The sequence below is a fragment of the Ursus arctos genome, unplaced genomic scaffold (assembly GCF_023065955.2).
Source record: "Ursus arctos isolate Adak ecotype North America unplaced genomic scaffold, UrsArc2.0 scaffold_4, whole genome shotgun sequence".
Classification (NCBI taxonomy): Eukaryota; Metazoa; Chordata; class Mammalia; order Carnivora; family Ursidae; genus Ursus; species Ursus arctos.
The window spans coordinates 4,753,205-4,780,848 of record NW_026623056.1 but is presented as its reverse complement, the minus strand read 5'-3'; the positions used below and the strand labels follow the sequence as shown (position 1 = coordinate 4,780,848).

Below are 27,644 nucleotides of genomic sequence, written 5' to 3'. Positions count from 1 at the left end.
AAATAATATGAATTATTTCTTTCCTGCCTTTCTTTTTAAAATCTAAAATGATTCATTGTCCCCCAGACTAGCTATCACATGCCAAAGCACAGCACGAACCTGTTCTGACTCCGGCTGCCCTCCCGGTTATCAGGCAGAAGAAAACTCCCCGAGAGCCTTTTGTCATCTTGCTGATGGCATAAACTGCAAACTCGGTCCGGAAACGGAGCCTCCCTGACATGGGAGATGTCACCCTGCAGCCTGGGGCTGGCCAGACGGAGGGCACGGGAGCCCGCAGCTCAACACGCACCCAGCTGCTAGGCACTCACTGACTGCATTAGCGCCATGGTCTTTGAAGACTGGTACGCGAGTGAGCTTTGCCCAGAACGAAGATTCTCAATCTTGACTACGCAGCAGAATCATCTGACTGCTTCTGAAATATTCTGTGCCCAGGATCCCCCCTCAGAGATTTTCTGAATAAATGAGTCCGGTGTGGCCAAGTACTGGGTATTTTTTAAGGCTCCCCAGGTAATTTTAATGGGTGGTCAGGTTTAAAATGATCTAGTGGTTCTCAAACTGTGGTCCCAGACCAGCAGCATCAGTATTACATGGGAACTAGTGAGAAATGTGATTTTTGAACCCCACCCCAGAGTCTCTTGAGAACGATTTAGGCTTTAACAAACCCTACAGATTATTCTGATGCATGCTCACATGTGAGAACCACTGACCTGGAGAGAAAAATAAGAAGATAATTTGTAAGCAGGGTAAATAATTTAATTACAAAAGCTCCATGTTTTCCAAAAACAATTTTTTGCTCATATAAAATGTATCCATCCCACAACCCCAAACTGGCTTATAAAATTTTCAGTGCTTTCATAGAACAAAGATCCCACCTCTAAGCTTCTGCGTCTCCAAAATGTCAGATTTTTCTTCTAAATTTCTCTATTCATAGTATAACTTTCCTGGGGAGAACAGTAGAGATATTTTTAAATGGAACTTCTTATGAAACATCAGCTACTTTTTAAAAAGATTTACATAGTTAAGCTGAGTCATAACTTGATAATCATCTTGGGCACATTTTTTTAAACCAGGCTTTGCTAAATGAATCTTAATTACAGCATTTTTCTAACAATGTTTGGCTAAGCTTTTGACCTTCAGATGAGCACGACTCAGAGTAAAATAAGGCACAAGTCCCAACAAGATTACTCAGCGCTTGTCTCTTTTCCTTCAGACAAGAGAAATAACACGCATAGCAAGTGTCTGATAATCCCAACAAAACGAGCACAGAGCAGCTTGTTTTCCTTTTCTCTTAGCTGGTTTTGTAAGCTGTGGGGTTGGGCAGAGTCTCAGGGAGTCTGAAAGTAACAATGACCAGTGATGACACTACTCAGTGGCACTTTCCAGCTCGACTGTCCCTGTGGGACTTTATTAGAAAGGAATCATCTGGTAGACCAGCTCATGGGCCCCCTCACCCCAGGGGCTACCAAGTAAGGAACAGAGAGTGATCTGGCAATTAGCTTCATAAATCTTCTACTAAAACATAATTTCCAAAGAGAAAACACACCTACGGTCTTTACCTGCACTACCATTTGAAAATCCTTTTGGAAATGGACTCAAAGCAGCCATTGTCATGAAGGAAAGAGGAGGGAAGGAAGGGGGCCATGAATTGGGGGCAGAGAGGGCATCAAGATAAGTCAACTCCTGAGGATATGTCCCATAAATAAGCTTGAAATTCTCCTGTAGGCAGAGGAGAAAACAACTGGCAACTCCATCAAATCAATCATGCTCAAAGGGGCCAAAAAAAAAAAAAATGATGAAGGCCAGGATGAGGATGGCAACAGGGCCAGTGCAATTCCAAGAAAGAGGGGATCGCACTACAGTCAAGGCTGCATGCTGGACAGGGGCTGTGCATGGAGAAGATGGCCTGGTGATTCCCGGGGTTCTACGCCCAGCGGCCCCTGCAGTATTGGCTCTCCTTTGAGACAAAAGAATGAAGGGAGAGGGGGCCATGGCAGAGAAAAAGTCCCCAGAACAGGTGTGTGCAATGCTCCTGGAACACACTCAGAGCCATGACAGAGGGAGCACTGCGCATCCTTCCCTCAACATTACATTTCTAAGATTCATCCAAGCTGTTGCTTGCGGTTTTAAGTTGTTCATTCTCCTTGTCCGGCTAGCCTTCCACCGTGATAATAATATACCATTCCAGTGCCCATGGACATTTAGCTGGCTTCCAGTCTGGGACTGCTACAAAGAGAGCTGCTATGATTCTTAATCGTGGTTTTCGGTGGACACATGGACACATTTCCCCGGGGTTTCTGTGGAGTTAGAAGTAGAATCGCTGGCTTAGATTATTGGATTTTTTTAAAATTCCTTTACAAGATTGCCTTCTGTCTCCTGGCAATTATAACCGCTCAAATAAAATAAGGGTCCCCAGTTCCATTTTGCAGATGGGAAACTGAGGCATAAAGTAATGTGACTTTATATTTGATCAGTCGGAGAGCCAGGGAGAGAATCTCCACCACCCCCCAACTCCCCATTCAATTCGAGCCTGCTCTTCCTGGCCACACCAGATTAAACAAACCCTAATTGTTATTATAACCAACAGGGCTTGGGGCGGTATTTTAAAAACTAACCAGCAAAGGGGGAGTTGGTAGGGATTGCAGTGGGTGGGAGGACACCTTCTCATTAGCATCCAGTCTTCCTTTCTGCATTGGCAAATGTCTGTTTTGGAAAGCTGATCCCGGGGTAGTAAAAATAAAAAAGCCTCTGGGCATAACAAAGTGCCTCAGTTATCTGTGGCGGGCAGGGCTTCCTGCTGGAAAGCGAGCCCCAGGAAGGGTTGCTCCACCCAGCCTGAGGTCAGGTGGCCCACCGCCTCTGGCCCGGAGCCTGTGACTGCCTACAGAGGACAGGAAGCTCCCAGGGGACGCTAGAGATCCGGCAGCCGCTCCTCAGCCAGAGTCCCCGCCAGTGGGGTCAGAGATCTGCTGGTACTGTCTGTCTCCAGGTCACCCGGGCTCTTTTTCCGAGTGGGGTTTTTGTTCAAGGTTTTCCCCCATAAGATCCAGAGACACCTCCCCCCTCCTCCCTCCCCTCTCGCTTGTAGGTTTGGGGTCATTGACTTAATTTGCACAGATGGACCCACACAAGGAGAGGTAATGGGTGTTTCCCCACTGACGCTCAGGTGACCCAGCATCTGAAAGCAAGCCTGGCGTTGCTAACCCTTCCCTGGAGGTGCCCGGGTGGGTGGGAGCGGCCATCCGTTAAGACTCAGTATATGTAAGTTGAAGCGCCGTTTCAATCACTGATTTATTAAGCAGGTCTTAACCTCTCTGGGATGACGGACGAGAAAGCACTTTTTACAAAGGGTCTTACGTTCACAGAATGTTCTACATAAAGAAAGCCCGTGAAATTGCCAAAGGCATGATTCTTCATCTTGTCTAGCCTCTCTTGGGCACATTCTCCATCAGGGAATTTCTGTCTGGAAGAAAAGCCAATGCCTCCTTTCAAATATTTCCCTTTGCTGCAAACATCCTTTCACAGGACTCACTGCCACTACCTTTGAGCGGGGCTGGCATTCGGCCCGTGTGCCGGCTACAGCCATGTCTGTTTTGCAAATATTGAAACACTTCTGTGCCTGCCGCTAACTAGTTGCTGCCCTGACTGTCGCCTCTCCTTAAGATCCATCAACTCAAAAAAATAACTCCAGCCCAGCAGGAGAGTCTCCGAGACGCTGCTGCAACACGAAAGCGAATTCCCTTCTGATTTCGAACACCACATCCGCCTTTCACGCATGACAGCTAGAAGATGTATAACTACAACGCAATGGATCTACATTTTTTTTTTAAAGATTTTCTTTATTTGACAGAGAGAGTACAAACAGGGGGAGTGGCAGGGAGAGAGGGAGAAGCAGACTCCCACTGAGCAGGACCCCAGGATCATGACCTGAGCCGAAGGCAGATGCTTAACCCACTGAGCCACCCACGTGCCCCTGGACCTAAATTATTAAGGAACAGCAGGATTAAATATGCAAATATCAATTAGCTGTCTCATTCTTGAGGCTTGGTTCCAAATGACTTCTGTCTTCGGCGGAAAACAAATCCTCTCTCAAAAGATAAAACTGCCATCTGTAAGAGTTTACGGAAGAATATGATGCCAGTCCCAGGGACGAATAACAGTGCCCGAAAGCTACCAGGCAGTAATAGCCTCCCTGGAGCGAGTCTACAGCCTCATAAGGTGAAGAGTTCTTCCCCATATGCTTCATAATTCAGGGAAATTTTAATACTTCTGGATATCAGATAATATTAAGGAGTTATTCTTAGTTTTTAGATGCGATAATGATACTAAGTTTTTTTAAGTCTATTTTAAAGATACATACTTTATTATTTACAGATGAAGCACAGGGTGGAAGGGATTTGCTTCAAAATCATCTAAAGAGCAGGGCTCAGGGGAGTGCGTGTCAGGAGGGAGCTAGCGATTAGTATATGGGGTTCTTTATACTATTCTCTCCACTTTGTTATATGTGTGGAATTCTTTAAAACTAAAAAGCTAAGCAACATTGTTTTCAGTCTATGCCCCCGAGCCACCCCTGGTAGGTGAGATACACCCTGGATCAGGACATGGAGAGCCCCTGAAGGATTCACAGTCCCACCACTAACCGTGTTGCTGTGGAAAATCTCTTATTTTGTCTTATGCCCCAGTTTCCTGTCTGTGAGATGCACGTAATCCTAACCTTCCTGCTCCCTGCCCCCCCTCCACACACACACATTCTCTCTCTCTCTCACTCTCTCTCTCTCTCTCTCTCTCTCTCTCACACACACATTCCCAAACAGGCTGGGAGGAATCTAAACAAGATAACACGTATAACATTTTGAACTCCTTGGGAGAAAGGTACAACGTAAATAATGCATCAGTAGGACTTCAGCACCCAGAGGTGTTGTGTGAAGGTCAGTTTAGATGATTCAGAATTCCCAGAATCCCCACAGATTTTTCAGAAACTACCTCATGCTTAGTTTTCTAAGCCAGCTGGAAAAAAAGAAGCAGAAACAAAACACCCCGCTTCTACACAGGAGGCTTTTAGCAGCTCTGTTTACTCCTCCGCACAAAGCCTTTGTTTATGTGCGACAGATGGTAGTGAACGCTTCTCTCTCTACCTCCCTTCTCCCCTCCCTCCCTCCCTTCCTTTGACCCCCTCTGTTTCTTTGTCCCCCTCCATTTTTCCTTTTCTCCAATCCTTGGTGCCTTACACCACTTGCCTTGAACTTACTCAAGGGCCAGCAGGAAGGGTCAGGCAGAACGCCAGACCTTTGCCCCAGCTGACCGTTTATTCCATCAGACCACATGCCAGTCACTTCTTGCTTCAGAGCACTCATGTTTGAAATATAATTATTTTTAGGAGCACCTGGGTGGCTCAGTCAGTTAAGTGTCTGACTCTTGATCTCAGCTCAGGTCTTGATCTCAGTGGTGAGTTCGAGCCCCACATTGAAGTCCATGCTAGGCATGGAGCCTACTTAAAAAATAATAGTAATAAAATAATAAAATAATTTTAAAAAGAAATATATATATTTTTAAGCTTCTTTATTTGAGAGAGAGAGAGAGAGCATGGCAGGGAGGGGCAGAGGGAAAGACAGTCTCAAGCAGACTCCCCGCTGAGCTCAGAGCCCAACTCGGGGCTCCATCTCACGACGTTGAGATCACGACCTGAGCCAAAACCAAGAGTCGGATGCTCAGTGGACTGCGCCACCCAGGCACAGCGAAATATATTTTTGAAGACAAAATAACACACCTTTGAAATTATAAGGGGCTCAGAGCAAACATTAAAAGGCCCATAAATATTTACATGGCAGATTTCCATGGGTTGCTTTCTCAAAGTAATCGTACTCAATGCATTCATGAAGACACATGTTCCTTCAGACGCAGTCATTCCCAAAGAACAAACGTAGACATAACCTCTTACTCAATACATACTGTGATAAGCATAGTCTATAAACCAGCCTGCAGGGGGGAAGGGGGCAGATGTGAAGGATGGGGTATGCAAGAGACTGGACAGGGTATGCAAGAGACTTCTCTCTATCCACATGGAATGCTGTTGGCTGCCCTCGGCCCATTTCCCAACCTGTTACTTTTTTTGTAAAACGAAGGTACTCAAACAGATCTATAGACACTTTCCAGCTCTAAATATCTAGGATTCTATGAGGCTCTTGGAGAATTTCCATAAATCAATCTGCCTGACACCACCACACCTGGTGCGGGCAGGGGAAGGTCTGTCAGAATAGACATCAAACCAGTGCTTGAGTGATGACCTGTGTGATGGCTGAGCAGAGAGCTTAGGGACAAAGGAAAAAAGGAAAATGAATGATATGAAGTTCAGTAGGGAAATAACTCACTTATAAATAGGGTCTGAAAAGGGAATCAGGTGGAAAGAATTGATGTAAAAGATACCAAGCAGGAATAGGAAGCAAGATTTGACACCTGCCTCAATGTGAAAGAGAAAAGATAGCAAAAAAGCAGAAAGGGGCAAAAAGAGGTGTGTGCCTGTTGATCCCACCTGCCTCCTGAAATTTATTCTCGGGTCTCAAGCATGCTTCCAATGGAGGCATTCTCCAAGAAGCAGCACACTGGCCCTTTTAGAAGGGGCCTTAACTCGGTGCCTTGTCCTACACTAGGGTACCTGGCTACTCCCCACTCCCCCCCCCCAAGAAAGAGTAGAGATCCATGTTCAGAAAAATGAAGTCGCTATTTGAGAGTAGCTACATCTGCAAATGATTAACTCTAGGATTTATTACCAATTAGGACTATAAATCTCTGCTTACTTTGGCTCCTGGAAAGTTGATTTCACTGGGGGATGGGGCAGGGGGTGAGTAGCAAGTCATTTGAGACAAAGAGGGAGAAATCCAAGCTTAAAAAGACACACTCCAAATTCAAAAGGAGCAGGATTTCTCAAGCACCAAAGAGGAAAGCAGAACTTGACCTTGTGGTTCTAAGCAAACAGCTGTGCAGATGCCTGCAGGGTTAGCAAAGTCAAACGGACTAGTGCCACTCAGAAGAGGGCGTCTGAGGTCTGGAAGGGGGTTGCATAACTGAGTGGCATCTGGTGGCCAAGCCCTAACACGACTGGTGTTGGCAACAGAGTACGTGGCTCGGGGGCTTCATGTTCCTGATCTCAGGGATTCCCAGCCTTGGCTGACCATTGGACTCACCTGCGAAGCTTTAAAACATACCTATGCTTTGATCACACTGCAGACCAATTAAATCAGAATCTCTAGGGGGGAGCCTTGGGTGCAAGGGCGGTTCAACAGCTCCCCAGGTGGGGCGCCTGGGTGGCTCAGTCAGTCAGTTAAGCGGCTGCCTTCGGCTCGGGTCATGATCCCAGAGTCCTGGGATCGAGCCCCGCGTCGGCTCCTTGCTCAGTGGGGAGTCTGCTTCTCCCTCTGCGTGCCACTCTTCCGGCTTGTGCTCTCTCTCTGTCAAATAAATAAATAAAAATCTTAAAAAAAAAAAAAAAAACTCCCCAGGTGGCCCTCCAGCTGAAGCCAGGGTTGAAAGCCACTGCTTTTCTCATTTCATCCTCATGGCAGCCCCGTGTTATAGGTACCCTGACTATCATGAAGAGAAAATGAGGCACAAAGAAGCTAAGGAACTGGTCCAGGGCTCCACGGCTAATAGTGATGGAGGCAGGATTTGAATCCAGGCCTCATGCTCTTAATCATCGTGCCCTATGACCCCCCCCCAAGGCTATGGTTCTCAGCTATTCCAAGCCTTGAGCCTCCATGAGCTTTTCAAGACAGAAAATGTGGGTTCTAAAACTATTTTTTCATATTTATTTATTAATATTGAGAGAGAGAGAGAGAGAGCATGCATGAGCAAGGGGGCAGAGGGAGAGAGAACCCCAAGCACTGAGCAGACCCTGAGATCACAACCTGAGCCAAAACCAAGAGTCAGATGCTTAACCAACTGAGCCACCCAGGTGCCCCGAGATCACAACCTGAGCCAAAACCAAGAGTCAGATGCTTAACCAACTGAGCCACCCAGGTGCCCCCAAACTATTTTTATATGTAATTTCAAAAAAATTATAATAGAAATGAAACATTAGCCCTTATTAATGCTCCATATTAACTAGGAAAACAAATTTCTTCCCTTTGCTTGGAATGACATCAACTAAGGAGGTTGCACTGGAAATTTCACGCTCATCAGGAGTTCTCATTCATTCATTCAACAAACATTAAGCGCCAGTTTTCTGCAGAGTCTCTAAAATAGAACCACCCCGTGCAGATAAATCATTCAGTAGACATGCTAAGGGCCGTAACAGTGGCAGGCACCACTCCGAGAGCCCGCAGATGAAAGTGAACAGCTCTGGGTAGCGGTAATATAACACTCCTTTGGTGAGTGAAAAAAGGCAAAGTAAACCATAGGACAGTGTATGCGCATAGCTCAGTGGTGAAATACAGATGGCATCCCTAACCGGGGGTGTGGGGATAAGAAAATGCTACAAGAAGGTTGGGGACCCACTATGGGTGATGCACAAATATTTAAGTCAGGGCAGAAAATGCAAATTCCTAGTTGGCACCTACCTGAGTGTAGTGAACAGGGAGGTGGGGACAGAGGTGACTAGAGAGCCCACATTCTATCTAAACAGGACACTAGTGCTCACCTCCAGCCACGACTGCCAGATAGGAATGTGGGAGTAGTGTCATCACGTCTGACGTTTTTAGGGGAAGCTGTAATTACGGGTTGCTTAATGCAAGATATCCCAATTTTTAAATGACGTCTAATTCGCGTCTTTTCCAGACACGGTGTAGACCAAAGAAAACACACCCCCCGCTAGCTCTGTCTTCACCCCTGAGCATCTCCCTGCTGGCCCCTGGGTCCCAGAGCAACTGCTTATCCGCCTGTGCCCTTCCCTCCCTGCAGGAATGCTCATTTACTTTGGGTACGGAATCTGGAACAGCACCCTGGAAATCAGCGCCCGAGAAGAAGCCCTGCACCAAAGCATGTACCAGCGCTACGACGTGGATGACCCTTTCTCGGCGGAGGAGGGTTTCTCCTACGCCACGGAAGGCGAGAGCCAGGAGAACTGGGGCGGCCCGGCAGAAGACAAAGGCTTCTATTACCAGCAGATGTCAGAGGCGAAGGCCAGCACCCGGACAAGTAGCAAAGCGAAGGGCAAAAGCAAACACAAACAGAACTCAGAGGCCCTGATTGCAAATGATGAGTTAGATTACTCTCCAGAGTAGGAGTGAACACCCAGGAAATGTGTAGAAGTGGTGGTGATTTCTTTTCAGTAACTTAACCCGTGGGCTAGAGGGTGAAAACATTTTTGGCTCTCATTTCAAAAGTCCAGCCTTCCCCCAGAGTCAGTCCCCAGTCATAGCCTGTCATTTGCTACTTCGCTCTGCAGGATAGTTCTGTCGAAGGGTTTAACCTGGGTTTCATCACGGATCCCCTTGTAAAAAAAAAAAAACAAAAACAAAAACAAAAACTAAATCAGAGGCTGCAAGAAACTCTGTCTACCATCAGAGCTGATGGCAGCAAATGTCTCCTGGCCTTTGCTTTGCTGGTTGAATCCTTTTGCTTCTTATGGAGACCCCAGGAGCAAGGGGCTCACTTTTGGGGCCACACTGAGGCTGCAGCTCCTCCTGGAGATGTGCCAAAGCAGGGGGGTGTGGGCACGAGGCAGCATTTCCGCCACCGGGGCCACACGGGCAAAGATGCTCCGAGCACGCCCTGCTGAGAGCTGCTCCCCGAGGACGTGGGCAGGTGGACATTGGCACTTCCTCAGCAAGCAGCGCTGGGTCCGGAAATCTCACAAAAACGAATTCATGCAGAAGACACAGGTTTCTTTTTATTCACCAAGGTTCTCACAGTCTCCAAACTATAACTTCAGGATCCAGCAAAGGTTAGGGACTCTGAGACCATTTCCCCAGGGGTCTCAGATTTACCATAAAGCAGTCTTGCAGACCCAACAATATGGTAAGCGCTACTTTAATGCCCAGAAAAAAAACTGAATAACCATCTCTTGCCGTGAAGGCCGGAAGGGCATTGGCAGAAATTAACTCTCTGTCATACCTTTCCTTTTACCAGCCTCTAAGCTCCTGCTGAGAAAATGAAAGGGGGCAAAGCTGGAGCATGATTTCATGGCATTAATATGCCTTGAAGAAGCAGGCCGTTTGTTTTCTAATCGGATAAAAATCTTTACAAGGAGAAGTGACCCAGCCACTGAGATCACATTGCAAACTCTATTTCAGATTTCCAAAATTATACATTGTGTAGTTTGTTGAGATTTGCCGCCCCTGGAGCGGTAGGGGCTCCTCTGAAAACGTAACCGTGGAAGCTCAGCTACTTAGGTCATGGCATTCCGAGAGATCACGTTGCACTTCGGAACCTTACTCCTCCCGAGTAGCTCTCTTTCAGATACGTGTTTTGTCTGTTATTTCCCAGGGCAGGTCACTGAAGCCCAGAGAAATACCCACCCGGTAAGGTCTCCATCAGGCCCTACGAGGGGCTCTTAAAGGCATTTTCTCAGAAATAACCTAGATGACAGAATGTACGGCAGGAAAATCACATGGCTTATCAATTCTAACTCTTGGGTCCCGGGGATTCCCGGCTGCCCTGACATGTGCACTGGAGAATGTGGAGGCACAGTTTCCATCCAAGCTACAGTCTTTGTGGGGGTTTCCTGAAAGGGGGGGCAACATAGCAAATTTCTTGCCCTCTTCCTCTCGGATCTAGCATTATGCCAAACGTTTTCCAGCATACGCCGACTAATGCAAAGTCTGGTCTTTGTTCCGGGTTGAGGTTCGCGCCATCGTGGCATGCCTTAGGGTTACGGAGAAGGCGAAAGTCCATTTTCTTCACTCAGCGAACACTGGCTGAGACTGGACCAAGTGCTAAACGATGGGGATAGAACCAAGTGTAACGTTCCGCCCTTGGGGGCTCCCAGAGCAGGGAATGAGCAGCACCGGCGCCTGACAAACACAGATAAAACCACCGAGGCTGACAAGTCCTCCTGGCGATGCACTGGGCTTTACTCTAAAAAAAAATAAAAGGTCAGTTGAAACTAGTTTAAAAAAAAAAAATGCTTGTAAGTAAATTGCATATCACCCCCACGGCCAATGAATGCCAGTAAATTCAAGTAACTCCTATTTTCCAGAACTTCTTTTTCCTGGGTTCGTTTTGTCATTTTACTGTAATGCATGGCAATGCCGTGTTTTCTCTTCCCTAAATTTAACCCTAAAGCTACAGTGCTGGTCTGTGAAATATATCTTTGGGGATGAGATGTGGACTGATGATCAGTAATTTTTTGTGTGACTACAAAGTTTTGAACTAGTTTTGAGACTCAACCAATCTGCCTAAACTAAATATAATGTGTGAAGCCTGAGATATCCAGAGAGATGGGGTGGGGCTATAGTCATTAAAAATGTCCAAGAAGAAATATGGGTGTAAAATAACAAAATCTGAATGTGGGTGAAAGAGCTCCCTTTCAGTAGTGAGGGTGAAGTTTTAAAGTAACAATAGTTGGGTGGCGGATGTATGAAATTTCTGTAGCATGAGGAGAGAGAACACAGTATAAACACCACTGGTATCGATTCTGTGAAGACCCTATGAACCGCTCTGGTTCTGGAGACATTACTCCCAAGTAGTATCTTCTTCTTCTTATCATCTTGGTCTCTTTATTTCTCTGAAGTTAGTCATCTCCCTAGCAATCTTGGTTTTAAAAAAAAAAAGTATGATTGGAAAAGATTTTTTAAGGTAAATTGACATGTTTTTGCTCAGGTTTCCCAGCCTCTGTGAAATGGTCCCAGATTTCACAATGCAGTTTCAAATACCATCAATTACTAGAATGATTATATTAGTGTCTCCTAGCAATTTTCTCAAGACCGCATTAGTGGAATTGCGTTAAAAGTAAGATCACCTTATAATTACCATAGAAACTTAGCCTTCTTGAATGGAGTCCAGGGAAGACCTACAGTCTATTGAATTCTTTTCCAGGGAGGTTTCACTGTGTGAATTAGTAGTGTGGAACAAATAACTTGATTTTTCTTTTTGGTAATTGTATTCTATTTATTGGTACTCTGCTTCCTTTCAGAAGGATTTCAAGGTGGCTATTAAATTCATATAATGCAAAAATAAGTGAGGAGCTTGGGTAAGTAAAAACAGAAATAGAAAGGATAAGACGAAGCTAGAAGTCTGTTTAGTGCACATATGCAAAATCTTGATATGCATTGCGAAATTTGCCAGTGAGGGGGAACTTGAAAAATAATGGAATTGTTGGTAACGACAAGAAGAAATACTCCTATGATAAGAACAAATCTTTCCCCATGAGGGCAGAGAATAGCATAGATCACTGAAACCCACATATAAGCCCCAGACTTAGATTTTGCCAGCTACGTGTGCCCGGCATATAGAGAACGTTCAATAAATATCTGATGATCGGATGGATGGCTGAATAGACAGATGAAAAGAAAATGAAATATCATTTACTCAGTAATTTTTTGGGGAGTCCTTATCTGTGCTATGGCCTAAGACATGGGGGAAACAGGATATATAAGACATATAAATAAAAACCATAACGAAGTTGACATGTGAGATGAGGGAGTTACAATGTGCAACGAGAGTTCAAATATGGAAAAGACCTCCTTCCATTGGGAAAAATGATAGAGAATGCAGTCCTTGTGTCGATCCTGTGGAATGGGCAGAGCATTTCCCCCAGGTCGAAATGGGGGAAAGGCTTGCCAAGTGGAGAATCAGCATGAGTGAGGTGGAGACAGGCCGACAGCTGTCTCTGACTAATAATGTGGGAAATTGCTTTCAAGGGAAAGCAAGAAGGGAAAGCAAGAAGCTGCTAGTTCGACGGGAGCTTAGGATGAATGCATGAGTGATCTATGGAACAGTAAGAAATAATGCCGAGACGGTGGTGAGGGCTTATTCACAGATAGACTTGAACAGCGAACTAAGCTGGCTGGCTCCCCTTGGGTGGGGAGGCACCGGGAAATGATGACCGTATGAATCAGGGAGGGCTGGGCTTTAAGAAGCTGAGGCAGTGGCTTCATCCACCTGTGTAAGGAGCCAACAGATCACATACACATTTCAAATTGATTTAATATGTTGAAGGGAAAAAATATCCAAATTAAAGCAATGTATGATTGATTATTTTTTTGAATCCTGTCTGATTTCATCATTAACCTAGGAGAAGGATAGCCATTTAACATGGAGACAGAGAACACGAAGTTATCCACAGCCGCTTTAAAACTTTCTACAGTAGGTTTAAGCAACCAAACCTAAAAATTTTTCCTGTCTAACTCATCTAAAAAGTAAGACCTCAGCTCCAGATTTTACTCAGCTTGAGCGCAAGGCCACGTTGAACTGGTGAAAGGAAATCAGATGATAGAATTAGGTGAAGAATCCAATTCCACTGCTTAGTAACAAACTAACAGCTAATCAAATGTCTACGTAATGGCCATGATGTTAGATATACAGGGGGGGAAAGTTGGTGAATTTAACAACACATTTGTGTAGATATAAACCCAGCAATTATTGGGAAACAAAACACGAGCTCCTTCAAAGCCAAGTGTCTTTCCCCTATTCTCCTGAAAAGGACTGATAGACCTGACCTCCTTCACATCACATTTGTTGGAAGTCTATAAGGGGATACCTTTTCTCTGCATTATAAACAGAAGCTACAGGAGTTTGAGAATTGGCCCACGAGACTAGAAGAAATGGCTGTCCCCTCTCCCCAGTTTTTACCAGGGACTGAGATGTCCGTGGAAGCCCATGGAGGGTCAGCCGCAGGTTCACCTAATTTTGTATCTCAGAGTGGAGAAGTCAGAATTCAGGGAGCATGTCCTAAGCCAGAGCTAGGACACCAACTCACTGAACCCAGGCAGAGTTAATGGCCCCCTCTTGGAGGTAAGCTTTCAGGCTATCGAAGAATCCAGAGATGGCCTTAATTTCTGATGCTGGCAGGGAGGCAGGGGAGAGAAGGAAACACACACTCCAAAGCTTGCCACTAGGCCTGCATGAGAGCACCCCATCTTTATGCCATGTGGAACAAGACTAGTCAAAGAAGGTGTTTCTAACCAAAATTTTCAGGGTGCCTCGGTTTCTTCCGCATGCTTGTATCTCCCTGACACCGAGGACCCGTTTGTCTTCAAGGGCCCTTTGAAGTCCCTAAGAGAGAGAGGCACCAGCTGATAACCACTGACGGTCTGGCCGTGAAAGAGCTGATACTTGTAATTAAACGGCGGGCAAAGCCAGAAACCGCATCCCAAACCACAAGCCCCGCAGCAAGCAGGAACCCGGATGCTGTTCATCAGAGTGGACTCTGAATTTCTCAGTTGGAATGGTGATGGGGAGCAAAAAGCCCCTTTCGTGTACATAACCGTTAGTCTCGTGTCCACTTTTTTTCTCTGCGACTTCAGAGGAGAAGCTATTGTCATTTCTTTTCCTCCTCAGGAGCTAGGGCTTGCTAAATTGCTTTCCTCTTCTCGCTCGGCTTGAGAAACACACGCATCATTCTGAAATACCGAGGCAGCTGCCTTTTGTCAAAATTCTCACTCTAAGAAAATGTTTTTTTCTCTTTTAGGACTTAAAGCCCAAAAGGGATTAGTGGAAGTTTTGCAGCCCATCACAAGTGAACATAATTTTGCAGTATCAACTAAAATAGTGTTAGAAACCATTGAACAGTATTCTATATGCATGGAATTACGAAATTCATAGAGGACTTTCACAAAATCAGCTTTGGGCTTGACGTCTTCTGAAAGCAGGTAGCTGTAATTTCTTACCCCCGGAGAACATTATTTGTACATTCTGGTACAATAAGGAGAGAAAATGGCTTTGTGTAAGAATTAGGAAACAGAGGCAGCCTGGATTTTCTCATCAGACACTCCTCTGTGCTATTTTTTTTTTCCCTACGATGCTTTCCTAGCACTGACATCGGTGACATTGGCGAAAGAGAATTGTGGGTCACGTACATTTCCCAGGAAGCGCAGACGCTGAAGGACTGTGTTCCTTCGGAGAGCGAGATGAGGAGAGTGCCCCCTGCACGTCTCCTCGTGACTGGTGTTGGCAGTTGTCAGTTCACTGGCCTCACTCCCTCGTGCTCCTGGAGGCGAGCATCTACACCAGAAATCGCCAGCTCCCCAAAGCAAAGACATGCTATGTGAATGCTCTGGTAGCACAAAAATACCTCCACTGTCTGGGCTGATAGAGGGGCTGCAGGTTTTAAGAGAGCAGATATTGTCCTCCTCCATGTACTTATACCATCTAATGACAGCACTCGACATTCTAGCTTTTCTCACTGTGGAAAAGAAACATTGCTGTTTAATCCATATCCAAAGTTATAAATACAGCTTGTAAATTTTACTAACTTGTTTCCTTTTTGTTGGGTCCTTGAGAAGTACAACTTGCTTTTTGCAGATGGTAATTTCTAGTGTCTTTCTCTGCTATTTTTTTTTTGTATGAAATTGCTGTATTTGTTAGAGTTTGTTCGTTTTGTGGTTCTTAATTCCCATTGGTGCACTGTACAATGGGGTGTTGTAGTGTATCGTTGAGAAAGAAATACTATGCCGATATGTTATGAAGTGTGTTTTATTTTCAAATGACTGTGGTGTTGACAATATATTGATTTATCAAGATACTAAGGGAAAATTCTAAATTTACCAAAATGTGTATATTTTAATAAATGCATAAAGCTTTGTTGTGTGCCTTTAAATTTAAAAATGGGTTATAAAGAAAGTCAGAAACAAAAGTGTCTTACTATAAAATATCCATAGTAATGTAAAGCTTTTACACGAAGACTACCAAAAGAAAAAAAAGAAAGAAAGAAAGAAAAGAAAAAGGAGCTTTCCCGTATTTTGTTAACCTTAACCAGTACCTGAAATCTGATACTTTCTTTCCATTCTAAAATGGAGATGAATAAGTGAATCTTGCCTTAAATGTTTCAATTGTCCTTTGTAGAAAAGCCAGATAAATGAGCTTATTTCTTTTGGAACTAATTGCATTATTGTGGAACATTCGTTTTCAGAATAAAAATATTTTAAAAATTACAGCTAATCGACTATTAAAATTTAAATTTGAAGAAAGTCAGTGCCATCCTACCTTTTTAAATTCACTTTATTTCCATGAAGAGAAAAGAAGTTCTTCTTTAGTGCACTCTTGGGAGAACAACAAGTGACCCAATCTCCCTTTGACCATTTTCTCCTGGACTCTGTCCGGGACCCCCACTACACTGCCTCCTGAGCTACCCCATTCCCAGGACCGGCTCCTACCCACAGCCGCAGCCTGGCCCTCCACCCTCAGCACCGACCAGCATTCCGATTCATTGCCCCCATTCATTTTAAGGGCAAATCGGAGGGACATTTCCGCCTACAGAGAGCATCTGTGGTGGCTTATTTTGACTTTTTGGCAGTACAGTAGCGACATCTGGAGAAAAGGTGAAGTTGGTAGAGCTGGGTCACATAATGTCACACCCCGTGAGCTCCGAAGAAACTGCCGTGTCTTTATTTTCTACAACGCGTTGATCTCCCTTGCAAAGGTCTACCTGCCTGAGTAGCAGGGAGAGAAAAACAAACTAAATATATTAATTTGCAGAATCACAGTCATCTTCCAGTTTTAGTCTCTTTTTAGATGATTGAGTCTGTTTGGGATAAATGCTCAGTCTTTTGGATTTCCTCCCTTCGCCCTTGCTTCTCTCCAAAATGGCATCTGGGAACAGAGCCTATAGAATCTCAAAGAAGTTGGGGGGGGGGTGAGTAGAGGGGAGGTTAGGGGAGCAGATGAGAACTAGGGTGCTGTGGGCCCTCCACTGCTGCAGAATGGCCATGTGGACTGCTCCCTACACAGGGCACCACCGAAGAACTGACCCATCCAGCCATGTGCGTTTCAGGATGACATTCACTTCTAAAATCCACAAGTCTGGCATTTAACCCCAGTTGTGAAGTTCCTTGCACACAGATGTTCCTTTGTATGATTCCGGGCCCCTGCTGGTCCACCAAGCCCTCAGCACTTTTGCTTCAAAACCCACTGCATCCCTTCTGAGACTGGGCAACCAGCAGCACCACGTCAGGCAAAAGTATCCAGCTACTTCCTTCACGAATGATATACGGTCATTTCTGGACTCATCTCATTGATGCTTACAGCCCATGATCGTGGCTTACAGCCTGTGGGTGCGGCAGCCTGCTCCCGAGAACAGCTGCTAACTTCCCGTAACTTTTGTGAGTTATACGCCTTGTCATTCATTCTTACTGGTGGAAGAGTTGCCCATTTGCCTATTGACAAACAGTATCCAAGGGGAGCCACAGGACAACCTGGAACGGGGGATTACCAGGATCAAAAGTAATTGGATTCATATTCCAAAATACAACCTCATTACACGGGTCTTGATGTTGAAAGGTTACTTAATAACAAGTGTTAGTGAAGAAGTGGAGAAATTGGAACCCTTACACACTCTTAGTGGGAATGTAAAATGATGCAGCCCCTGTGGGAGACAGTGTGGCTATTCCTCAAAAAATAAAAATAGCATTACCATATGATCCAACAATTCCACTCTGGCTCTGTCTCCAGAAGAATTGAAAGCAGGGTCTCCAAGGCATTTGTTCACAGCAGCATTACTCACAGTGGCTAAAACTTGAAAGCAACCCAAGTGTCCAACAATGAATGAATAGATAAGGAAAATGTGATATATATATGTGTGTATGTGTGTGTGTGTGTGTGTGTGTGTGTATACACACACAATGGAATATTATTCAACCTTAAAAAGGAAGGAAATCCTGGGTGGCTCAGTTGGTTAAGTGCCTGACTTCAGTTCAGGTCATGATCTCAGGGTCCTGGGATCGAGCCCCATGTCAGGCTCCATGCTCAGTGGGAAGCCTGCTTGTCCCTCTGCCCTTCCTCCCCCCCCAATCATGCTCTCTCTCTCTTGCATGTGCACGCTCTCTCTCTCGCTCATTAATAAGAAAAATTTTTATTAAAAAAAGGAAGGAAATCCTGACATATGCTACATCATGGATAAACTTTGAGGACTTTGACAAAAAGGCAAAGACTGTATGACTCCACTTATATGGGGTACCTAGAGTAATCAAAATCATAGAGGCAGTAAGAAGCGCAGTAGTTGCCAGGGGCTGGGGGGGTGGGGAGAGTGGGGAGTTATTGTTTGATGGGTATACAGCTTCAGTTTTGCAAGATATAAGAGTTTGCAAGATGGGGCGCCTGGGTGGCTCAGTCTGTTAAGCGTCCCACTCTTGATTTCGGCTCAGGTCACGATCTCAGGGTGGTGAGATCGAGCCTGGCATCAGGTTCTGTGGTAGGGGGAGTTTGCTTGAGGTTCTCTCTCTCTCTCCCTCTCCCTCTGCCCTCCCCATTCTCTCTCTTTCTCTCTCTCTCTCTCAGATAAATAATCTCTTTAAAAAAAGAGTTCACAAGAGAATGGAGTAATGTTTATGCAACAATATGAATGTACTTAACACCACTGAGCTATACACTTAAAAACGGTTAAGACGATACATGTCATGTATATTTTACCACAATTTTTAAGATTGAAAACAATTCAAAGGTTATTCAGACTATCAAAGCTACTTTACAGGAATTTTCTCCTTAGGCCATAACTCGAAACCATTTTAAAAATTAAATACCCCATTGGAAATGTAAGGGGGGCACCTGGGTGGCTCTGTCACTTAAACGTCTGCCTTCGGCTCCGGTCCTGGGATGGAGCCCTGCATCGGGCTCCCTGCTCAGCGGGGAGCCTGCTTCTCCCTCTCTGCCCCACTCATGCTATCTGTCTCTCTCTCTCAAATAAATTAAAAAAAAAAAAGGAAATGTAAGGGACCCCCGTATCCCAAACATGAAGCTGACAGCTCTTCTACATTTTATTTCCGCCGGGTAGTGAGAGCCCTTTCTGTGTCCAGCCCCCTTCCTCTCCTTTGCCCACGCGCCTCTCTTCCCTTACCTGAAGATAGGTGTTTTCCATTCTCACGCTGGCCTCAATCCAATCAAGAAAAACTCACAGCTATGAGGCTCAGAAAGGAAACCACACACACACCCCATTTCTATGACCTAGAAATTTGAATTCTCCAAGCTTTTATTACATCTATGTGTAAGCCTGACGCTTACCCACCGGAGCCGTTTAGAGTGTTTTCGGAAATGGGCGAGCCCTCTGTAAGTCAGTTCACTGGCTGGGGTAAGTACAGTGGGGCCTTCCTTCAGAGGAGGGACATACAAATGATTTGTGACTCTAACTAACTTCAAACACAGCAGCAGGAATACAATTTGGCACGGAATCCGAAGAGGAAATAGTCCATCTACATTCAATTCTGGTGGTTGGAAGACCGTAATTGAATTTCCTTCCTAGCAGAGACACTCCTCACAGGGCAGGGTGCGGCGGGGGAACGGGGTTTCCTAGCACTGGGGTTTCCCTGTTCTACGAAGCTCTGTATCCAAAGCAGCCCCTTGAATGTCCTGGAAACGGTTCAAGGTGTGGATACAATGTCCTCAACTCTCTCGCCCGGCCTTGTCAATCTTGTGCAAAAAGGTGGAGATTGGGCTCACCAACCCCATGAAAGGGCGTGGGAAGGAGATAGGCTGTGAGCCTTGAGGACCAGCAGAGGGAGGGCACCCCTGCCCCTATCTGCTCCCTGACACCAAATGCTTCCACTGGAAACAAAGTCTGACATTCCTCAGTAAGAAAGAGCTCTTTCAGTTAACTCCCCTGGAAGAAGGAACACAATGTCTTAACTCCATCAGGTTGAGATATGAATGACCGATATTAGTTCCTTCTCAGAAAGTGAATTTTCACTAGTCGTGAGAAAAGACTGTGGGGTATCTGGGTGACTGACACAGGGTTGGGAGATGCCAAGAGGCGAAATGGCACAGATGGGAGACACCAGGGTCCCAAAGACACACTTGGCCCCATTCGCTTCACAGCCTTGCTGGCAGCTAGATCTAAACACATCAAGGGCAGGAGATACCCTAAACCCGCCCTGAACTGATGTCCCCAAGATCACTAAGACAGGACAGATGGCAGGTGGGGTGCAAAGAGGCTTGGACTGCCAGAGACCTTATTCCGGTCCTGGCCCTCCATGGCTGGCTCTGTAAACTCTCTTTTCTCATCTGTAAACAAGAAGTTGACCCGTAAACAAGAAGAGTGAACAGCCCTCTCTTGCCTCCTGCTGCACCTTGACCCCTAGGGCAGAGCCTGGGATGCAGGAGGCGTTCAAAGAATATTTGTTGAGGGACTAAATGAATAGAAGTTGAGTTTTCCTTCACCCTCCGGAAGCCCTCCCTACACTTTTGCCAAAGTGGAGAACAATTTCCAATCACCGGATTTAAATATTTGACAGTTCACCTCTCCGACGGAGTTGAGATCCTTTAACTCAACTTTTTAGAAATTGATCCTAAGAAAATAAATCATCAGAGCTATGGTCAAAGGTTTATGCCAAAGAATATATCTATAATTACAGGGAGAAAATACCTAAAAATCAAAGTTAACTTAATGTCCCCAAACAGGAGGTTGTTTAAATAGTCTGTAATTGTAGAACTCAGTACCAAACAGCCAACTAAAAATGTGCTCAGAATGTTTCATGACGTGAGAATCTTCATTAATTGTTGAATTTTAAAAGTCGGATGCAAAGGTTGTGTGTAGTATGTCTTTAGTTTTGAAAATATATGTATTTTATACACGCATAGCAGAAGATTTAGGAGATTATATGACGTGTTGACCATTGTTACCTCTGAGAAGTCTGATGTGGGGTAATTTTGTATTTTCTTTTTTATACTTCCTCTGTTTTTTTCCAAATGTTCCTTAAAAAATATTTTACTTTTATTTGCAGAAATAAATTTTATTTCCTATGAGGGCTTTTCCAAATATTTGCCAAGTCCTACATGGCAAACCAAGAAAGGACCCTGACTAGCTTTCCCCCAAGCAATGACACAAATAATAGAAGCTATCCTCTGACTGCATTTCTCTCTCTGCGCTGGCACGGATATTGAGGATGCTTCTATTTCTTTAGCAGAGAGGAGCCATACTCAAGTAGAGTTCATTAGCTTGGGTACTTGGCTCACATATAAATTGTTAAGAATTAAACACTAGTGCTAATTGGTTCCACATGTCAAGAATATTAAAAGACATCATAATTTTGAAGGACAAATGCAGATATTTGCATATGTCATTGTAAATATTCAGTTCAATCCTTTTACCAAGTAAAATGTGTGCCAATATAACTTTGTGTTGCCTTGGGGATACTGCCTGTCACACAGAAAATGATCAATAATTATTTGTTAAACTCGATCGAACAGAATTTCATCCACACCTGCCAAAAATATACTTATTTTCAAAATGTCCATACTGTTCATGATTTATAAATGAAATGTATCTTTCTCTAAAGTCAATCTTCTACTTAAAATCTCCACTGGCTCCCATCTGCCAATGGAATGCAGCCCCTCCCAGGCAATACCTCATCCCTATCTCCGGGCTCATGTCTAACCCTCCCCGAAACGTGCTGTATTCTGACCCCAATAGACTCCTGAACGTGTTTCTAGGCACATTCTCTTGCCCTCTTGTGTCTTTCTGAATGTCCTTGACCCCCCTGTCCACTCAGCAAACGCCCATTCGTCCTTCAGCTTCTCTCAAGTGTATCCCCTCCCTGAATTTCTGAAATTTAACCCCTGCCTTACTCACTCATCCCCCAAGCACACATTCCTGTAGCATTCTTTTTTTCTTAATGTATATAGCATTTTACATGTTGAATACAGTTCTTTGTTTATATGTCTCTTTCCCACTATAGATCAGAAGCATCCCAAAAAAATATAAAAAAGACAATGTTAGAACTATTTTTCCAAAATTTTTAATCTAAAAAATAAGAACAAGAACAAAATTAAGCCTTATATTCAATATGATTATAATGTATAGTAATAAACAGTAATAATATATTCAACGTGTGGGATATAAGGCTTAATTTTATTTGTGTTATATTGTGTAGGGTGGCTTACTGTGGATTGTGTTGAACCCCATATTCATCAGGCCATCCCTCTGAGGGTCTAATTGTCATCTGGGTCCCTAAAAGTTTCCAGGACAGAGGACCCTCTTCAGTGAGCAGGGGGGGACAGTACTGCCCTCACCCCCTCATCGTTTCATTCAGGTTATGATATTTTGTTTATTACAAACACCCATTTAGGTGGGTTTATAGATTGCATTATCTATTTTTATTGAACTGACCCCACAAAAAGAGCTAGTCATTTAAAAAGATTCCTACAAAGAAACCATAGAAGAGTCAATTGGAGCAAAAACAGTGAAGCCAAAAGTACAAAAGTTTGCTATCTAACAAGAATTTAAAAACAAAATGCAGGGCTCCTGGGCAGCTCTATCGGTTGGGCATCTGCCTTCGGCTCATGATCCCAGGGTCCTGGGATGGAGCCCCACATCAGGCTCCCAGGGTCCTGGGATGGAGCCCCACATCTGCCTTCGGCTCATGATCCCAGGGTCCTGGGATGGAGCCCCACATCATGATCCCAGGGTCCTGGGATGGAGCCCCACATCAGGCTCCCCGCTCAGAGGGAGTCTGCTTCTTCCTCTCCCTCTCCCCCCGGCCCCGCCCCAGTTGTGCTCTCGCTCTCAAATAAATAAATAAAATCTTTAAAAAATAATAAAAAACAAATAAAAACAAAATAAACATTGTTACTCTGTGATCCTATAACAATTCATGAAGAACAATTGCTTTCGAAGGAAATTAGTGCAATGGAGTGACTATTTTGAAAAGAGATATTTGGACATGTATATAATTTTATTACTGAAAATAATAGGTCTTACTAGACATATAGACAACTTAAAATTTTTAAATCTGTTTCAGAAATCTTACAAATGAAAAACCTCTATGGGTTTTCAAACAATTTCTTAGAAATCTAGGAATGCAACCTATCTCATTAGTTTGAGAAAACTACTGAAATACATCAAGGAAGATGGAAAACTGCAACTTTTAATAGGAATCTTTGCAAAATTGATGGAGGAGATTGACACAAGAGTATAATTATTGAGGGGCGCCTGGGTGGCGCAGCGGTTAAGCGTCTGCCTTCGGCTCAGGGCGTGATCCCGGCGTTATGGGATTGAGCCCCACATCAGGCTCCTCTGCTATGAGCCTGCTTCTTCCTCTCCCACTCCCCCTGCTTGTGTTCCCTCTCTCGCTGGCTGTGTCTCTCTGTCAAATAAATAAATAATATCTTTTTAAAAAAAGAGTATAATTATTGAGGAAGACAGTCAATGATATACTTTTCCTATATTATTCTGTGTCCTTATATGAGGTATATTTTTCAGCCAAAGCAGCTATTAAAACCAAACAGTAAAATTAACTGAAGAATCAGACTTTTGAATATTCTTATCCCAGTATTAAATAATGAAGTAGGTTCAAACTCATTGCTCTCATAAATTATTGTTACTAATTTGAAGAGAAGAAAAAGTTCACATCGTTAATAAATAATACAAAATAAAATTAAAATGTTATTTCATTTTTTCCCATTCTTTGAAGATTTTTGTGTACATTTTATACTGTACATAATACCTTAGTACAATTATATGAAATATAATTATATGAAATAATATGAAATAAAATTAAAATATTATTTCCTTTTTTCCCATTCTTTGAAGATTTTTGTCTACAATTCATACTGTACATAGTATGTTAATACAAGAGATGAGTACGTAAACATATGTATCTCTAGAAACAGAGAAGACAGTTAATAAATTTTGCAGAATGAAAATCTTTGTATAAGATTTAATAGCAGGACATAAAGAGTGCCCACAAATCCTGTGCATAAAATGTGAAGAAATGAACAAAGGGGTGGGGCTCCTAGGTAAGCCATGCTCTGTTTATTTTACAATAATCAAAGGGACAAAGTCTCTAAAAATTTTGCTGTCCTACAATTTAGGCTACACCACTGAGTAAGATAATAATGTGGCATTAGATATCCAGCTACAAAAATGTATTAGAGAGGAATTAAATATTGAAGAGTAGTGGCATTTTCTGGCAAACTCTCAAGATATAATCATGAAATTCACTTGACCAAACAAAGGCACATTCTAGTATCTTTCCTACGAACACATTAATTCGAATTCAAGAATATGATGAAATTTTCCCATCTCCAGAAAATGCCCAGCCAGTTAGTGAAAAGAACATAGAGGGAATTAGAGGCATTTTGAGGGAATTAGAGGCATTTTTATCACTTACATTATAGAGCGATATAGTGCTTTAAAAATGAGATTGAAACGTACTTCGTTTTCTTCTCTCAAATTCTGGAAACCTTTCGTTTCCACTGAACAGATTAGTACATGGATGCATCTGAAGTTCATTCACTTGTAACTATGCCCAGATCTTCAGCTGCTGCGGAACGTTGACCAACCTGCTTGTGCAAAACGTGCCCCTCGAAAGCTGCTCCTTCTCAGGTGCTGAGGTCAGGTATGGAGCTATGACGTGAGGTGAGCCAGCAAGATGGCGACCGCCGGCCTACTGTATGGATGAGACAAAGCAAGCTGCTTACAGGAGACAAGTTGAGGACAGATGAGAGGAATCACTACTCTCCCCATGGGGGGCAAACATATGGACCACATCAACTCTAAGTGACAGTGCTAACCGAGGCGGAAATGGGTTCAAGGAGGGTTCTGACATGTTCATGGAGAAAGCTCTCTAATGAAAGTTAGGTTGGCGCAGGGAAAACTCCCGGGTTTGGAGATGGACCCCAAGGAGGACACAAACCCCACTCCTCGCCTTCGGGAGCCCTGCAGCCACTCCAGCCTGACACAGAGCCAGATTCTTTTGTTCTTATCATGACATCAGAAATACATTCCAAATCCGAACACACAGAGGGAGGCTTTGATAGCCTCCTGGTCTTGGCATAGCCCCCCAACGCCACTCCTTGGGCTAGGAGGAGAGGTACAGGACTGAAGAATCAGGACCCTGGCCCTCTCTGCCATCTGAAACCCAATTTTTTTTTAAAACAAAAGTGAGGCCCTACTTCCCTTTTAGGCATCTTGCTGGATTGAAAGTAGCTCAGAATGACCTCCTGACCTAGAGTGCTCTCTTCTTTTATTTTCAAATTTTAAGCCCAAACCGGTTAACTTCAAAAGGGCTCTGTAAAAAATCTTGTTGTTTTCCCAACGAGGTCTTATTGAGTGATTGATATTTCGAGGGCTTCCCAGCCCAGTGATTTCTTGGCTAAAAACAGAGTGTACTCACTCATTTTGGTATTCGTTTGCAAACCAAACCCACAGTCTGAACACTGTCCATATCCCCTCCACCACCTCCACACTCCCGGTCTGCCCCATCCCCTGCTAACCAGTGGTGACCAGCGTGACCCATACCTAGCAAAGGGCGCTCCCGTGTGACTTTACCTTTTACATACAGAGTACGATCCATCATTCATTAGGACTTCAAAGCCTACAAGAGAGTTGACTCCCTTCAGTAGCTAACTCCCCTTACTTCTTGAAAATCCATGTGTGGCGTGGTGGAGAACACAAGTCTACTTTCCTCTTTCCAGAAATACAAATATTCAATAGCCCTTACACCACAGAGAAGCTTGAGTTCCCTTTATTTTCCAGATGGCTACAGATAAACAATCCCTATCTAAGAATATTTGCTTTGAAAACAGGTCCAGAATTTAGCTCTATTCCCAAACTAACATTTTTAGTAAGGAGAGTTTTTATGTTAAAGAATCCTAGGCTAATTTTGAATCCGTCCTTTCAGTAAATGGCTTTCCATAGTAATTCACTCCACTTTCTCAGGAGGTAAATGCACTGGAGGGCTAGAACAGTGGTTAATACTTCAGGCTTTATAGTCATACTACAAAGGTTAGAATCTTGGCTCTGGAACCTGACGCAATTTACTTAACCTCTCCGTGCCTCTGTTTTCTCTTCTGTAAAATGGGTATATGAGAGCCCCTAACTCATGGAATTGTTGTAAGAATTAAATGAACAAAACATGTATGGCTGCACTCTGTTACTATTTTAAGTAAAATTTATTCTTCTCTTTAACGTCCTATGAGATAGATGGGTATCTTTGACATTTTAATTCTGCTCTATCTTGTTAAACATAGTTTAACTTCATTTCATAAACCCCGAGTATGCTGTAGCAGTCTGAGAACTGGCCTTAGCTTTCGAACGCCTGGGTTCAGACCTTGATACTTACTAGCTCTGTGGCCTTGGCTCATTACTTCATCTCCCTGAGCCCTGGTTTCTTCACACGGGAGAAAGGGGATGATACTGATTGTTGAAGAGACTGAATGTTTGTGTGCCCTGCGAATTCATATGTTGAAGGACTGCCCCCCAACGTGATGATGTTCGGAGGGGGCGCCTTTCAGAGGTAATTCGGTTTAGATGAGGCCATGACAGTGGAGCCCCACGGTGGCATTTGTGTTTCTACAAGAAGAAGGGAAGTCTAGGGGTGTCTAGATGTGCTCAGTCAGTTGAGCAACTGGTTTCAGCTCAGGTCACGGTCTCATGGGTCATGAGACTGACCCTGCATCGGGCTCCCCGCTCAGTGGGGAGTCTACTTGAAGATTCTCTCCCTCTGCGCCTCCCCCTACTCTCTCTCTTTCTCTGTCTCTCTAAAAAAGAAATTTTAAAAAAAAAAAGAAGAAGAGGGGCGCCTGGGTGGCACAGCGGTTAAGCGTCTGCCTTCGGCTCAGGGCGTGATCCCGGCGTTATGGGATCGAGCCCCACATCAGGCTCTTCCACTATGAGCCTGCTTCTTCCTCTCCCACTCCCTCTGCTTGTGTTCCCTCTCTCGCTGGCTGTCTCTATCTCTGTCGAATAAATAAATAAAATCTTTAAAAAAAAAAAGAAGAAGAAGAAGAAGAGGAAGGAGGAGGAAAGTCTAGAGCTCTCTCGCTTACTCGCTCTCTCTTCCTACCCCGTCAGGACACAGCAAGAGAGCAGCCATCCACAAACGAGGAAGAGAGAACTCACCAGACCCTGGATCTGCTGGCACCTTGATCTTAGACTTCCCAGCCTCCAGAACTGTGAGAAATTAGTGTTTATTACTTAAGCCACTGAGTCTATGTATTTTTGTTACAACAGTCTGAACTAAGACAGACACCCTTCTCATAGAATTGTTGAAAGATACAACATAGGTTTCCCTCAAAATCCGTTTTCTTCTTACAAACTTAATCAAAAACTTAGCTAGGTACACAGCCAGTTAGAATAAAAGCCAGGGCCAGCTTCGTGGGCACGTGACCTGTGTGGGCTCACAGGCCCTAAAAGCAGGAGGACCCTACACTGGGTTCAATTCTCTGCTGCTGCCATCTTGAAATTCTTGATGATTTTACCATTGAACTTGCGTTTTATAAGTGAAGTCTAACAGAACAACGGAGCATGCATGTGAGCAGGGAAAATATGTGCAACACACGCATCCCCCATTTCTTGCCACCATATTTCATGCAACGTTCATGATGCCCCATGGGCACAGCACTCCAAGGGACCCATGGTGTATGGGAGGTCAGCAAGACTCAAAGCAAGTTCAAGGGCGAGAGTGTGTTATGTCTACTACTGAATGCCATGGTGTGAATGATTGTGTACCCCAAAAATTCAGATGTTGAAATCCTAATCACTTAATACCTAAGTGATGGTATGAGGAGGTGGAGCTCTCATGGAATTTATGCTTTTATAAAGGAGGCCCCCGGGGGCTCCCTCCCCC

The 27,644-nt window shown here is 44.2% G+C and overlaps 1 protein-coding gene across 1 annotated transcript in view; it reads left to right on the top strand.

Annotated features, from left to right (window-relative positions):
• SLC7A14 (solute carrier family 7 member 14) overlaps positions 1–9,212 on the top strand; it is a 48,231-nt gene extending 39,019 nt beyond the window's left edge. Inside the window, exon 7 of the mRNA XM_026498769.3 lies at positions 8,890–9,212. Coding sequence (XP_026354554.1) covers positions 8,890–9,212 — 323 coding nt within the window. The remainder of the gene's footprint in view (positions 1–8,889) is intronic.
• Positions 9,213–27,644: the final 18,432 nt, after the last annotated feature.